Here is a 16,871-nt window from a genome sequence, read left to right as displayed (position 1 = left end):
TATCTGGAAAATATCATGTAACCCTTTTAGTAATTACAATAAATAAAACAAAAAACAGCAACAACAACAAAAAAAAGTGTAGGATGCCTTCAAGCTGCCCCTACCCTTCCCGCAATCCACCTGCTTGGAGTGTCTCTCTAAGGGCCTGCACATAAAACCTGCGGCTATTATCTTGTCCCATTGTTTTTACTCCTGACTGTACTTTCTCCCACTCTCTCACTCTCTTAAGTCCTCACCACAGTGGAGTCCTCTACTGTCGTCCCAGGTTGTCAGGTCCCTCTTCCGGTGCCGCTGGCCGAGGCCAGCCAGCAGTGAACCAGGATTCCTGAATTAGGGGGTAAAGCCTTTAAAAAGAAGTAGACAAAAGATAAACAGATGTGGCCTACAGCCCAAGTCACCAGCCCAAGAAGGCTTACATACTTTCTTGAAACCAGGGAACTGTTAGCACCAAATGGTAATCAGGTCTCAGATCAATTAGGCAGAATGTGATAAAGCAATAACACATTTGTACCAAATGGTAATCAAGTCTCAGCAGATGATAAATCAAAAAAGAGAGGAAGTTCACAATCATGACAATATAGCTCAAAATTTATAGGCATCATTTTTTGATGAGTTGTTGTAGACGATTGGCCAGTATTTTGTTGAGAAGATTTGCATCGATGTTCATCAAAGATATAAGTCTATAGTTCTCTTTCTTTGATGAATCTCTGTTTGGTTTGGGGATGAGGGTTATACTGGCTTCATAGAATGAGTTTGGTAAAGAACCTTCATTTTCAATTTCGTTGAAGAGCTTGAGGAGTATTGGTGTGAGCTCTGCTTTGAAGGCCTTATAGAATTCAGCTGTGAATCCATCTGGCCCTGGGCTTTTCTTAGGTGGAAATAGGCCTGTTGAGTTGGCTTAGTCCTTCTTGGTTCAGTGTGGGTATGTTAATATTGGCTAGGAATTCATCCATTTCATCTAGATTCTCAAATTTGTTGGCATAAAGGTTTGAGAAGTATTCCCTCATGATATTCTGGATCTTGGTAATTTCTGTCGTGATATTACCATTTTCATCTGTGATTTTGTTTATTTCAATATGCTCTCTTCTTTTTTTGGTAAGATTTGCTAAGGGCTTGTCAATTTTGTTAATTCTTTCAAAGAACCAACTCCTTGTTTTGCTGATTCTTTGTATAGTTTTTTTTGGATTCCAAATCATTTAATTCTGCTTTGATTTTACTAATTTGCTTTCTTCTACTGGGATTAGGGTTGGTTTGTTGCTCTATTTCCAGGAGCTTAAGGTGAGACATTAACTTGTGGGTTTGCAATTTTTCCAACTTGTTGTTGTAGGCACTCAGCACTATAAATTTTCCTCTGAGTACTGCCTTTGCTATGTCCCAAAGGAGTTGGTATTTTGTGTGCTCCTTACTGTTAAATTTCATAAACTGTTGGATTTCTGTTCTGATCTCCTCGATGACCCATTGGTGATTCAACAATGTGTTGTTCAGTCTCCATGACTTACGGGGTTTTCATTGGTGAAGATGTGTGTTCAGTTCCAGTTTGATGCCTTTGTGGTCTGAGAGTGTGCATGGAATAATTTCAGTGTTTCTGAATCTGTCCAGGTTTGTTTTATGCCCTAAGATGTGATCTATTTTGGAAAATGTTCCATGTGCTGCTGAGAAAAATGTATATTGTGTTGTTGCTGGGTGGAATATTCTGCAGATGTCTGTTAGATCTAGTTGGTCTATATAGTTGTTCAGTTCCAAGGTTTCTCTGTAGAGTTTTTGCCTTGTTGATCTGTCGATAGGTGAGAGTGGTGTGTTAAAGTCACCGACAATCACTGTGTTTTGATCTATGTATGGTTTCAGTGTAAGTAAAGTTTACTTGATGAAGTTTGGAGCTCCGGGATTGGGTGTGTAAATATTTAGGATCGTTATGTCTTCCTGGAGGAAAGATCCCTTTAGTAGTATGTAGTAACCTTCTTTGTCTTTTCTTACTAATTTTGATTTGAAGTCTATTTTATCTGATATGAGGATGGCAACTCCAGCCTGTTTATGGGGGCTGTTAGCTTGATAGAGTTTATTCCAACCTCTCACTTTCAAAAAATGATTGTTTTTGTCTCTTGTAGACAGCAGAAAGATGGATCTTACTTTGTGAACCACCTAGACAGTCTAGTTAAGTCCATTGATATGGCGGATTAGGATCGAAAAATATTTGATAACTGCCGCCATTTTTTCATTTTGTCATGGCCTGTGACTTGTCAATTCTTCCTGTTATTAGCTGCCAGGCTTTTTTTTGCCAATCCTGGGCTTGAGCTCAGGGCCTGAGCGCTGTCTTTGGACTTTCTCAAGGCTAGAGCTCTACCACTTTAAACAAAGCACCACTTCCAGCCTTTTTCTATGTATGTGGTACCTGCCAAGGAATCGAAACGAGATATTCGTCCATGCTAGGCAAGCACTCTACCACTAGGTCAAACTCCCCGCCTCTAGCTGGTATGCTTTTTAGGTGCCACTTTTCTCTTAATAACATGTTAACAACATGTTATTGTGGAATGTCAATATGTAGAACATCCAATCACTATTGTATTTAAGTCCCTGTGGACCTAGAGCATAATTGAACACTTAGATATACAGTATTGTTCAACAACCATCAAATGTAGATTCATGCATTATAAGAGTTGAAGAATGAACAGACTGTCAGAGATACAAAAATAGTATGAAAGACAAGAGGGGATGTAAGAAAAGAATAATGTATGAGTGTAATGAAGAAAATGGACAGTGTAGGGAGAACTGAACTAAGGTGATAGAAAGGTAAAATGGTTGAGTACAAAGTTTAGAAAAAATAAAATAAAACTTATGAAAATAAGAAGACTGATAAGAATATATCGAGAAAATAGGAAGGTATGTATAGGAGAGTTCAGTGACAAAATTTTTTAAAGTGAAAATAAACAAAACAACACAACACCGAATAAAGTAAAAGGGAAAAAAGTGGGGGGAGATCCCACACTATTGTGAGTTCTTAGACAACAAAACTAGGGTTAAGAACCAACAGATTAAAAGCAGGTGAGTGTGTCAATATAAATACCATTTGTTTCCAGTCTGTATCCAGTGCTGTCACTATCTTTCCAGGAACAACCACAGTGACAAAAAGAATGCAGGAAAAGAAAAAAAAAGGAAGAATCATAACATTTAAAAAAAGATGTAGGAGGATTCGGAAGATGGCGCACAAACAATAGGGACCCAGCCTAGCTCTCTCCCACCAAAAGAATCAGGAAATCCCACGAGCCAACTACCTTAAGAAATCCACAACAACAAATTCCAGAAGCAATGGAGATATACTCAAACTGGAAATGAAATCCAGATAAAGCTTATATCCAACTTGTTCTCAAAGAAACAAAAACCTGAGGAACCCTCCCCTACCACTCGCTGCCCGCACTAAGCCATGAAAGCTGCAGCAGGGGAAGCTGGGCCAGGAAGCCCTGAACTCCAGCTAGGCCAGCAAGCGGCAGCATCCAGATGCAGAAACCAGCACACAGGGTGTGGACAGCACAGGCAGCGGCAGAAACCAGAGAGGAGTGAATGATGCTCCAATAACGCAGAGCAAGCGCAGCTAACATTGAGGAGTAAGTAGTCCAACAGGTTCCCACAAACCCATCAGGGTAAGCAGAGTAGGTGGTGAGCTACATAACTTAACCCAGACCCCTCCACCCTGTTCAAGAAAGACTGGCAACCACAGAAAGAGGGGGGGCAAGGAGTTTAGAATCCTGTTCCTTTCTCCAACAACCCCTTCCTCCAGGCCATTGAGTGGAGACTGACAGGCGAGTGGGTGCTAACACCCAGCACCCCACCAAAGGGGGTAGGGGTGTCCCTGCTCCCACCTGCCCAACAGCCTCCTCTGCCAGGCCTCTGAAACTGGAGACTGTGGGACACTGACACCCTGCCTTCCATCAGCAAGTGGGGTGTGCAGGAGTCTGGGAGCCAGCATCTGTCTCACCCAAACCTAAACTCTGAGCCAGGCGCACTCCTGCTGGGAGTCTCCAGCAAGATAGAACCAAGGGGTCCCCACATAGAGTCACAGACTCTGACCTAGTCAGAAGCAGAACCAATTTGGCTGAGAACCACAGGTATACACAGATTCTCAGAACAACCAGTCCCAAGTCAAGTAAAGACTACCACCTACTGACTACAGAGTGAACATACAAAAACAGTTCTTGGGGCCTCGAAAAGCCCAAAGACAAATTAGGACATATATAAATAATCAAAGTCCCACACTAATTCCAAAAGGAAGCAAGAATGAAGGGATAAGAGAGATGTCATCATGCTAAACAATGACACCTGAAGAGACACTAAATATGACTCTATTCAAGGAGAAGATTTTGGATATGAGTAATTAAATTAAGGCAGCATTCCAAAAATAAAAGGAGGAAATTGCCAAAGAACTGTTCAAATTCAAAAGAGAATTGGAAGAAAAGTTTAATACCCTCAGCAGACATGATCAGCTCAGTGTCCATAATTCAAGCAAAAATGGTGGCATTAAGCAGCAAAATGACTGAGATGGAGAATAGGACATCAGTAATGGAAGATAAAATACTAGAGCTGGAACAGAGAATCATGAGCCTGAAAAGATCAGTCAGAATCCATAAGAGAGAACTCCATGACCTGGAATATGCAGCCAAGAAATCTAATCTTCGTATAATAGGGATTGATGAGGGGGCCAAGTCTAGGACAAAGGAATGCAACCCTTATTCACCAAAATCATAGAAGAGAACTTCCCCAACTTCAACAGGGAAAATACTTACATTATTGAATGTTTCAGGACTCCAAAGAGGCAAGGAATTGATCTTAAATTCTGCAGAAACAAAGAAAGAGCCATACTACAATGGGAAAAAACATAGAATCACAGCAGACCTCTCACGCAAACCCTAAATGCAAGAAAAGCTTGGAAAAACATCACTCATGTCCTGAAGACTAACAACTGCCAACCCAGACTGATATATCCAGCTAAATTAGCATTTACATTTGAGGGAAAAACAAGAATATTCCACTCCAAAGAGAAGCTATATGAATACGTGCACACTAAACCAGCATTATGAAAATTATTAATTAATTGAGAACAAATTGTAGAACATCAAGAACCCCCATAAAGAAGCAAATATCTATAATTCACTAAACACAAAAGGGGAAAAAAGAGAAAGAAAGAAACTTAGAAGTATAAATAAATAATGACAATGGACACTGACCACTTCTCCTTAATTTCCCTAAGTGTGAACGGGCTGAACAATCCAATCAAAAGACACAGAGCAGCAGACTGGATTAAGAAACATCACCTGTATATATGTTGCCTCCAAGAGACCTACCTCACGGCCAATGACAGAAACAAATTCCCAGGGAAAGGATACAAATGAATTTTCTACTCCAATGCACCATGCAAAAAAGCAGGAGTAGCAATCTTTACCTCTGACAAAATTAGCTTCTCAGAAAAATCAGAACATAAAGATAAAAATGGCCACTACACATTAGTAAAGGGTACAATCCAGACCCACAATATTATAGTTATAAACATTTACTTGCCCAACACAGGAGCACACAAATTCAGAAAACAAACTCTCTTAGAATTACAGAACAAGATAGACTCAAACACAATCATAGATGGAGACCCCATTACACCACTCTCAACAAATGACAGGTCAACTGAACAAAAGTTAAGCAAAGCAAAGACACCACCAACTTATATGACACCATAGCCCAGCTGGGCTTAACAGATATACATAGAGTCTTTCACCCAAAGGCAAAACTTTTTACATTTTTCTCAGTAGCACCTAGAACACACTCAAAAATAGATATATATAATAGTTCATACAGAAAATTTAAGCAGATACAAGAAGACTGATATAATCCCATGAACTCTATCTGACCAGAGTTGAGTAAGACTAATTCTGAACAATTTAGTCAACCAATATTTATTGTGAATATGATTAAAACATGAGTCACTGGAATGTCAGATTATACCAAATATTCATTTGGCAATATATTTTTACTATTTTTTTGCCAGTCCTGGGTCTTGAACACAGGTACATTGCTGGTGGGAATGTAGACTAGTTCAGGCACTCTGGAAAGCAGTGTGGAATTTTCTTGAAGAACTGAAAATAGACCTTCCCTACGATCCCGACATACCACTTTTGGGAATCTATCCTGAACATCCTGACCCAAAATATTATAAGGACACCTGCTCAGCTATGTTCATGTCTACACTATTCACAATAGCCAGGTGATGGAAACAATCCAGATGCCCTACTATAGATGAATGGATACAGAAAATGTGGTATATATCTACAATGGAATTCTACATAGTTAACAGATAAGATAAAATAATGGCATTCGCAGGGAAGTGGATGAATCTAGAGAGAATCATGTTGAGTGAGACAAGTCAAGAGCGAACGAAAAAAAGGCACATGGTATCCTTAATATGTGGCTATTAGAGCCAAAGATTACAAGAGTGAGGACTCAATATTTGCATACCCAATGCTATGGACACGGTATTGGAAATATAAACATAACTACATAGACATAAAAACCTATGACTCTATAGACATAATATTTTTTCACAAATTAATATGTACCTATGATATACAAACCCTTAGTCTAATTTTGATTATGTTCTAAAAACTAAGTGCCAGTGATTATATATAGAGATTCCTTTCTTGAACACTTGTTTGTTAAATATGTGATTTGAAATGTGATGTAAAAATAAGTGTCAATAAATTCTTTAATAAAAAATGATAGTTCCAGAGCTTAATGTTTTATCATTTGAAAACTCCAAGGTTCTATTTTTGCCATATTTTCAACTTTGTTGTTTATATATAAAACAATTGCATAGTGATTGCTTTGTTATCTCACTATAAAAGTGCCTGTGTTTTTATTAATTGTTCAGATCAAAGACTAAATCTTTTTCTTAAGTGAATATTATGTAATAATTTATTTGTACACCGTTGTTAATGAAATAGTAAACTATCGATATATTTTAAATATTAATTCATATAATGCTAAATAGAGCTATTATTATTATTATTACTCTTACTATTTGCCATTCCTTGATTTTAACTCAATTCCTTTACATTGTCCTTGGGCTTTAGTGCTCTTCCACTTGAACCAGAGCACATTTTCTAGCATTTTCTGTGTACTGAGGAATTGAACCCAGATTTTTGTGCACTCTAGGCAAGCACTCTACTAGGCTAGGGTCTTGGCACAATTCTGGTATTTGTTTATTGTCAGGTTAATATTTAGAGTTTTATTGTTATATGCCCCAGTAGTGGGTGCATTATTTCTTAAACATTGATTCCCCTTCTCATGATTTTCTCACCCTTTCCCTTTCACAAACTCTTTCCAATCATCTTGTTTTCCCCCTTTCCCTTCCCTGTTTCAAATAAATAAATACATGCAATACAATACACCAAGTCACGAAGTCAGATTGACTTGAGATTTACACTAAGGGGGAAAATGGCAAAAGGACTGCACATAGTACATTGAGAACAATCCATATTCTAGAATTCATTTTTTAGTCTTATTCTGAGAAAGCTTTTGAGCTATTTTAATCCTCTGCTAGGAGAATCCTAGTTATGTATTAATTATTACAAATGAGGAAAAGTATGGTGCGTATGTCCCCTTGGGTCTGGCTTACTTCAGTTAATATGTTTTTTTTCCAAGTGTTTCCATTTCCTTTTATTTCTTTTCTATTTAACTAGACTGTGATATTTTAAATGTTAAGTTATAACATAATAAATAAACCTGTTACTATTTTTGCCAGTCTTTGTCTTGAATGCAGGGCCTTGGCACTGTCTTGGGCTTTCTCTACCACTGAAGCCACTGGCTTTTTCTGTGTGAATGGTACTGAAATATAAAGCCCAGGACTTTGGCAAGCATGCTATGACTAGACCACAGTCCTGAACAAAATTTGAATTTAGGAATTGATTTTTTTAGGATATGAACTATTGGAGTTGATTAAATTCTGCCAAACTTTTATTTATATGTGTCTTCTTATAACCTGCTTTCATAAAATAATTTTGTTTTTTTGAGAGATTTTTATCACATATGAATGTGAGACTGTAAAATGTGAAAAAGTCAGTGTACTTTTTTTTAAAAAGGTGATCAAGCATTAAGAGAGAGCAAAGAGTTGAGGACCTGTGGAGATGAACTGTGTAGAACATCTTGTCAGGTACCTATACCCTATTTTCAACTCTGTGGATTTGTGGCTTGTGGTCAATATAGTAATGGGGATGGAGTTGTAGAAAACTGTTGTCACCTCACACAACTGGAAATATAAGACACTGTAAGTCCAGAAGAAGTTAGCATATCTTAGCCAGTGTCCTGTAACACAAAAGCAAGTTTTACCTATCCAAGGATAATGAGTATGGTGTGTTTTAGGACATCTGTGGACTTGGTCTGAAATATGATGGAACATCAACCTTTACCTACATTCAAAGGCTAAGGTATTCATCATAATCACTAATTTAGATTCACAAATTACCAAAAGTACATGAGATAGTGACAAATGATGCAGCCATACAGACAAGTGGAGCAAATGCTGTCATTTGTGTCATAGCTTGTGCACACAATTGTGTGTGGGGGGGTGTGGGTTTCTATGTATAGATACAGTAGTAAGCACAGGAAACTTGCTGAGAAGGCTGTAAGTATGTACATTCAGGAGGACTACAGAGCCTCCCAGTGAGGTTTCTGCCAGACCCTTGAATAAGCTCCTAGTGCTCAGAAGTCCCATACTTTCTGCAGCTTCCAGGACGCCAGAGCAACACAGATTGGACATGTTGTTCTAATCCTAACCAGGTTGACCACTGGGCCAGCCACTCACTGGGGGTAGGGAGTGGGACCTGGGGTGGGGTAGGATGGGGACATATGTAGGGTAGGGAGACAGAGGTTCATACCAGGACAGCAACTGGTGGGGAACTTATGCTTAGGAGGGAGAGAGAAAAATTCAGAGACAGAGATAGAGACAGAAAGAGAAGCTCATGAAGGTGGAGAAACTGAATATTTTCATAGAGATCTGAGGTTGGTGTCTGCCCTGATGGCCCCTCACAGAGACTCAGCTAGTGCAGCACAGTTAGTCTCACAACACTGACTACTCCAACATGAATATGACCTAACAGAATACTTGATATTTTAGATGTTCTGAATGCAGTGTGTGTGTGTGTGTGTGTGTGTGTGTGTGTATCGTACAAATAGTTTCATTAATGTATCCCAAGTTCATTATGGGAAAAGACCTAAGAGAACTGAAAACCCAGTAGTAATCTCTAGAGATTAGTGGAGTCATTAAAGATCTAATTGGAGGGTGACTCAAGATGTGACAAAATGCCACTACAAAGGCCATCCACAGAAATATCACAGGACAACATTAATCTCTCATAGAATACAATAAATGTCCAAATAGTATGATACTAAATGTAAGTACCACCAGGATAGAGAAACAAAAGCCATATAATGAAAGACTCTTGCTCTTAATGCACTATGCTATTTCTCATCTCTTTTGCCATCCCTTGTTTATCTTATATTGTTACAATATTTCACCTTCTTATCTGATATATTTTATGTGTTTAATTGGTTATTTGAAATTGGATAGGGAAGGGGCGAAATCAAGAGAAGCGGGGGAGGGTGGGAGGGAAATGGGGACCATGTGATGAGAAACGGCATCAATGTTTGTGAAGTTATGCACCTTTTATCTGATGAATATAATGTAACCCTTCTATTAATCACAATAACAGAAAGAAAGAAAAAATATGTAACAGAAAGAAGAAACTTGAACCAGAAAAAATGTAGATGTAGGGGGACACAAAGAAAGAAAGAAGGGAAAAACAGTGAATAAAAGGATGACAGAGGAAGAAAGAAATACTCTCATCATCACCCATGCTTCCCACAGTTCATCTAAGAGTTGTTTGACATCTCCTGTACCCTGAGGAAATGAGGCTGAAGGATGTTTGACTTCACATGGCCAATTCCCACTGCAAGGTCCATCCCTCCAAAGAAATGAGATGAAACAGTTGTGTAAACTCTATTTCATTAAAAATTAGATTTATCTATCTATTCCATTTAAAAAAATTTAACTAACCAAATCTCTGTGGTATTTGAAATCAAATTCTCACTTGATTGTGTTGTTTGTCTATGTATTTTTCTCTTTCTTTGTGTGAAAATATGCATACAGGTGGGTATACATACAAAGGTACATAAATTTATACATATGTACACATTATATACACATACATTATCTATATATACATAAGTATATACATATATGTAGAATGTATACATATATACTTAAATAATGTGTACATATACACTTATGGATATATAGATACATTATTTATATATACATATGCATACATTATGCATAGTATATGTGTATGCCAATATAAGAATGTATAGGTACATATACATGCATAGATGTGTGTGTGTGTTTGTAGAAATGGGTCTTCCTTGGAAGAAACACTAATCTTAAGATTGCAAAAATACACTTTCAATGATTGCTTTCCCAGAAGTTGCCATATGTTTCTGCTCCCATGGCAGAAACTGCCATGTTGTTCCTCAGACAGGCAAGAAATAGGAAGAGTTTCCTACTGCCTAATGCCAGAGAAGATTGAGTATATTTCATTATCATACAATGTATTCTTATTTATTGTTAAATGCATTGGAAGTATGTTAGGGTTCCTTCATTACACCAGGGAACCTATGTGGGAAGAACCCTGGGAGGAGGTGTCAGGTGGATCAGGAAAAAACTATGACATATTGATATTCAGTTACAGATTCTCACAAACAGAGCCACTAAATCTTGTAGCCTGTGGTAGAGGTTTATTTTCAGAGGCCCTCAAAGAACTACAGAGTCTCTACCTATGTAAATACCTAAGGACTCAGTCTTAGAATCTGAAGAATCCATGTAGGTACATGATGTCATCGTCTTAATCTATGATGGAGAACTTGCAGTTATGGGATTCAGGTTCAAAGATCAGCAGAGAACAAAATACCCCATATGAACTTTTTCATGTCCATGCGTACCATCCTCATTTATATATTGTTGGAAAACCACATTGACTAATCTACATCCACACTCCCCAAATGATATTTTTAAGATGGGTTACTCCTTTTTGATACATGTAATTTTGTCAGCAAGGAAAACAGAAATTACTAGAGTACACGTAGAGGTAAGATATGCTGCAATTCTTAACGTTTCCTATGACAACTTAGGGAATTTGTAAAATCTGGGATCTGATGACTAGAGGTACATGACATAAGGAGACGATCACTATCCAGAACCTAGGGCTCTATTCCTTGTCCTAGAACATTAAGCAAATAGTGTACAGGACAAAAAGAGAGACAGCATTCCAGGTTATCCTGCAGGGAATTACTGGAAGCCACCATCTTCACTTCCTGTGACCATTGCCAATAAACTGAGATAATGGGTATAGAGGCCCTCTCGATAAATCATTTCAGCTTAAAAATAGAAATTCTTTTGGGACCTTCAGTGATACATGGCCCAAAGAAGGAGAAAACCTGGCGTGTTATTCCTTTACTTCTCACTTGATTTTTTTTACCCTAACTCAAGGCTTAACAGCCAGTTGGAGATGAAATTCACCCAGGGATTTGTGACAAATTAAAACATCTACACATTAAGATACAAATAGTTTCACTTGTATATTCAAAGACCATTATGAGTAAAGACCTAAGAGCACTGAAAAGCCATTGAACCCAGTAGTAATTGCTAGAGATTAGTGAAGTAATCTAATTGGAGGGTGCTTCAAGATGTGACAAAATGCTACAACAAATACTAAAGGTTAACATTTATCTTACACAGAAAAAAGAAATGTCAAAAAATTTAACTAACCAAAACTCTATGCTACTTGAAATATGCACTTGAAATGCAGTTTATTCATTTGGTTTATGCACATGTCTTTATGTGTTTGGTTTGTCAATTTCTCCTTCCGTATCTCTGTGTGACAAAGGACTATACATATATATAAATACATTTATACAGTATGTATCTACCCACATGTGTGCACATATAGGCATACAGAGTTATACGTGTATACCTATAAATGGGTATGTGTATATGCATTTATAGGTATACCTACACATATAGGTGTGTAGATCTATGTGTGTGTTTGTATAGGGGATGGATCCTCATAGGTAAAGACTAAATCTAGCAGTATGCAAAGAAAAAACATACACAGTGGCCTACCTCATACTTGTTTTACTCCTGACTTTGGAGTTAGCAGTTCTAGCATGCACATGTCAATGGCAAGTTTCAGGACACTACTGCTGGAAGAGGGACAGAACCCTGGAGTTCTAATCTCTGATCACTAGGTACTTCCCTCCCCTCTAGCTCCTCTTAGGCTGACCTTTAGTAGAAGAGCCAGTGAGGAAAAAGGAAGAAGAGCAAAGAGGTGTTACACGACCTACACACAGAACACACAAAACTGATTTGTGCTTTCTCTCCACACACTTACACAATTATCCTTCTAATTGAATACACACATTCCAGCATTACTGGTCTCCACCATTAATTGCTCCTCTAGTCTCCAGGTTGCAATCATGCATTTTTAACTTCCTGTTGGCAATTACAGACCATTCTGACTTTTTTCTTCTACTTTGTCCATTGATATGAGCATTCAGTGTAAAATATATCTGTTCTGCTTTTTCCATACCTCAAAGCATTCTAGTAATGGTTTTATGATTTGATCACACTTGCTCAGTGCTTTTCCATTTCTTTCCCTCTCCATCCTCAATTGTCTTCTTTTCATGGTTACTTTTCCCTAGGTTCAAACTTAAATTTTGGTACTTTTCTCATATATATGTGAGTAGACGGCACTGTATCTATGTACTTTTATTATGTAAAAATACAATATAAATAACACAAACAAACTGAGTATTAGAAAGTACAGTTGGAGATGTAGTCCAAGCATGTTACTCCTCTGAAAACATAGTGCACTGTTTAGCAAAATGAATATGATGAGCAGAAACTTGTTAAGGTGGGGTAGGAATATGAATGCAGGAGAGACAGGTGGGAAAAGGCAGTCATATTCAAAGCATACTATGTAAAACTTACCTATTCAACTTGGGAGTAGAGATATGATGGGGAAAATGAGTGAGAAGAAGGGAAGGGGCAACATTGACCAAGATGCAATGTACTTGTCAGGAGCTTGAGATATCAGGATCCCAGTGGGAAGCCAGCCTGGCAGCCTGGGCAGTAGAGTCCACAAGGCTTATTTCCAACACCACTCAGGCCTTGAACTCAGGCCAAGACACTGACTTTAGGCCCAGAACAAAGCACACACAGGGACATTTGTATGAGCCTCCACATCCACACGCTCACACTCACCATTCTCATAACCAGACTTACAGAATCACAACCTCTTTTAAGTAATGATTCTGACATTTAATCCCCCAACCTAACTTCCTTTTCTCAAAAACATAAACACGAGTGGATCTCTTCAAATGTTACTGTTTGTTCAGATGAAAATATCATTTTTGAAATGAACAAAAATTTATGATTGTTCCTCTAAACTAAAACATTTTAGAAATACTCACTTATCATTGAAAAGAAACATTCTATTTGTATGTTGGAAAATGAGGTTTGGAATGCAAGTGAAACATGCTGCTAATATTTGCTCACTCCTCTTACAAGCCTTCCACCACAATCTCCCAATCTCCTGTGAATCTACACTCACTGAGCTACTTTTATGACTCATGAGGAGTCTCAAAACCCCTCTCCATTGAAGGAAGAAGCCCTCTTAAATGATCACGCGAATGGGTATCTCTTCTTGCAGTATTTTCATCTCTTCCTCTCCATTCATATTGTGAACTGCGGTTATCATCATAATGACTCTTTCCACCATAAGTCCTGGAGAATTCTTGTGTAGTTGGTTTAGTATGGTGATTCTCTGCTGCAAGATCAAAAATGAGGTGACATACTACTATATTACAACACTGTTTTTGTATCATACATGAGTTTTAAGTAGCACATGCCTTGAAATACTTGGTTTTGACATGCTGAAACTTGACAGAAATTTACTCTATGCTGTGACAATTTTCCATAAGGTAAAAAGATGTGATACCTCATTAAGCTCTAAGGAAAAGCGATTAAGACATCACAAACATACTCAAAGTAACCAAAAGTTGACACTAGTTTTCCCTGCTTGGGTAGCAATGTAATTCTGTCATTTACGTGTCAGCACTGGACTCTTTCTTACCACAACAGTCATCGGCTTCTCAATATGAACCTCCTCTGGAATGATCATTTCTACCATGACTCCAATCATAGCCACCACGATCACTAAATTTTAAAAAAAAGGCAGCAATCAATGCAACCATTACCAACTTCAGTTAGCATATTTAACAGAATGGGTAATATGTGTAGCTTTTAGAAATACATTTTTCTTTAGAGTAGTAACCTCCATAATCACTGTATGCATATTCTCTAGGTGCTCCAGCATAATCCTTGATGTCTGGAGAGCTCAGTTGGTCTCCTCTAGGGTAATTGAAACTAGAAAATGAACATGTCGACGTTTAACTTACAGAGCTCAAACAACTCTTGGACAAGAGGAAAGGCCCCCAAGGTAAAAATGGGCAGAGAAAGTAAATAGATGTTTCTCCAAATCACATAAACCAATGCCCAAAACACATGTGAAACAATTCAGAACACAATAGACAACAAGAAAAAATGCATTCACCAGAAGAATTTATGCCTGTTACAGGTGTGTCATTTTGTTATCTACTTTACCTGTATTTATTAGAATAAATATGAGCCCTCGGTGATGCAACTTCATCTCTCTTAAAAGAGACTGGATTTCTCTGGAACATCATTTCATAAGTTTCTATCCCACATAACAATGAACCTTTAATTACAAAATGTTTATGTTAGGTATTTCATGCTGACAATATATGAAATAAAATGAAAATTTAAACACTGTTCAGTCCTGTGAGAAATATTTTTAAAGTATTCTAAAATATACCAACTTAAACCTCTCTCTAAAACGTTAATTCTTAAATGAAATTTCTTTCACCTTTCTAACGTAAACATTTAATTTAATCACTGTTACTATGTTGTTACTTCAATTGTAATCTTTCTTCTCAAAGTACCATTGAAAGTCTCACTGTATAATTATAGACTATTGCTTGCATATATTAGGAAATATTTCTTTTAAGTATGGCAGACATACAAAAGAAGAAAACTATTCCATGAAGAGTCATATAACCTCTTAAAAAGAAACTTGAGTAGCAGAGAATCTTGATTGAAGTTGACCCACAAATTCTCCAAGAGATCTGAAAGCAATGCATCTCTTGAATATTATACCAATAACCCGAAGCACTGATTTTATACTACTTTAAAACCTATAACCATCAAATAGTTATGTCTCATGAATCTCAAAGGTCACCTGATGAGGAAAGCTCAACTGATCTCTCCATCAAAATGCCCACACTATTCTCACCACCTGTTTTATTTCTTACACTCAAAGGACTTACCTGACAACAGCTTCATCTCATTCATACAATACTATACTCACTCACAAGAAGCTCTCTTTTACAAGGCAGTAGAAACCTTGTTCTCCCGCTTTAAAACTGCTTCCCACCAAGGCAGAACGATTAGATCTTTTAGGAGGAGGACTACCAATTCTAGCAAATGGGTTTCTTTTAATCGGAAAGGGTCTCCTGGGAGAGCTCATGTTGAAATTGGGACTATATCTGCTGCCACCTGAATTGAAAACAACATCTTCTTAGTTAAGGAGCTAATACTTTAACTACCAAACTCATAAAAGCCTCACCAAACTCATAAAAGTTAGAATTACCTTTTTTTCTTACTGTCTTTTTTTAAGGTTTATGGTGGAACTACAACTGTTGCATTTTGTTCATTGGGTGTGTTCTACCAAATGAACCTCACCAGCTCCAGACCCTAGAATTACCTTTTATTATTCAAGAGCAAGTTATAAAAATATAACACTGATTAAATTACAATGTCAGTTTATAAAAAGAAACTTTTAAAGCCTCAAGACACATTTAAAGAGAAATATGAGAAAAAAACTGGAAAGTTAAGAAGCAAGGGCAGGAAAGAATTAAAACAATGTTGAACAAGGAACATTAATTCTGCTCATGTCTACTCATCTAAATCTGGTTGTGAAAACATGTTTTTGGACACATTGCTGATACGAACTCAAATATCACCTAAGATAAGTCCAAGTATAGTTATACGTATAAGACACAGAAATGAGGCCTAAAGACAATGTGCTCTAAAGAGAATGGATATACAATGAACATCCTCCATGGTATAAAAATAATTCTATCACTTCTATTGTCAGTGTAACTGGAAATAATGTGTCCATACTTAAGGGCTGGGGAAAATTTCTTGAGAAAAACAAAATGTATACTCATATAAACACACTGATCCTCAAATTCAATTTGACATTTGCTTCTCAAGATTAATTTAATGGATAAGAAAAGATTTAAATCTATGTATCTTAACTCACAATAAATGCTGCATTACTTTACAGAGGTGTCTGCAATTAATGACTAGAACTAACAGCTATATTCTCAGTACCTTCATGAAATAATTAAATAAAATGTTCAGTACATACTTCATAATTTCCTATTTAAGGCCAAACTATGCTTTTGAAAGTGATATACTGGGGCTGGGAATTTGGCCTAGTGGTGGATTGTTGTCTAGAATGCATGAAGGTCTGGGTTCTGTTCCTCAGTACCACATACATAGGGAAAAAAGCTGAAAGTGGTGCAGAGGCTCAAGTGGTAAACTTATCCTTGAGAAAGTCCAAGGACAGGGCTCAGGCCCTGAGATCAAAACAGGACTGGAAAAAAAGGGAAATAGTAAGAACACACTTTCCCAAATA

General features: G+C 37.4%; 1 protein-coding gene across 1 annotated transcript in view; it reads right to left on the bottom strand.

Moving 5' to 3' along the window:
* Nucleotides 1-216: 216 nt before the first annotated feature.
* LOC150040261 (RNA binding motif protein, X-linked-like-1) overlaps nt 217-16,871 on the bottom strand; it is a 31,008-nt gene continuing 14,353 nt past the window's right edge. Inside the window, exons 5-10 of the mRNA XM_090327335.1 lie at nt 15,541-15,724; nt 14,403-14,515; nt 14,223-14,305; nt 10,879-10,939; nt 3,397-3,586; nt 217-325 (exon numbers count right to left, since the gene is read on the bottom strand). Coding sequence (XP_090183461.1) covers nt 217-325; nt 3,397-3,586; nt 10,879-10,939; nt 14,223-14,305; nt 14,403-14,515; nt 15,541-15,724 — 740 coding nt within the window. The remainder of the gene's footprint in view (nt 326-3,396; nt 3,587-10,878; nt 10,940-14,222; nt 14,306-14,402; nt 14,516-15,540; nt 15,725-16,871) is intronic.

This window comes from Megascapheus bottae, chromosome Y (assembly GCF_031878675.1).
Source record: "Megascapheus bottae isolate mThoBot1 chromosome Y, mThoBot2.hap1, whole genome shotgun sequence".
In the NCBI taxonomy this organism is placed as follows: domain Eukaryota; kingdom Metazoa; phylum Chordata; class Mammalia; order Rodentia; family Geomyidae; genus Megascapheus; species Megascapheus bottae.
Note: the sequence above shows the minus strand (reverse complement) of the source record. Positions and strands in the feature narration are given on the sequence as shown.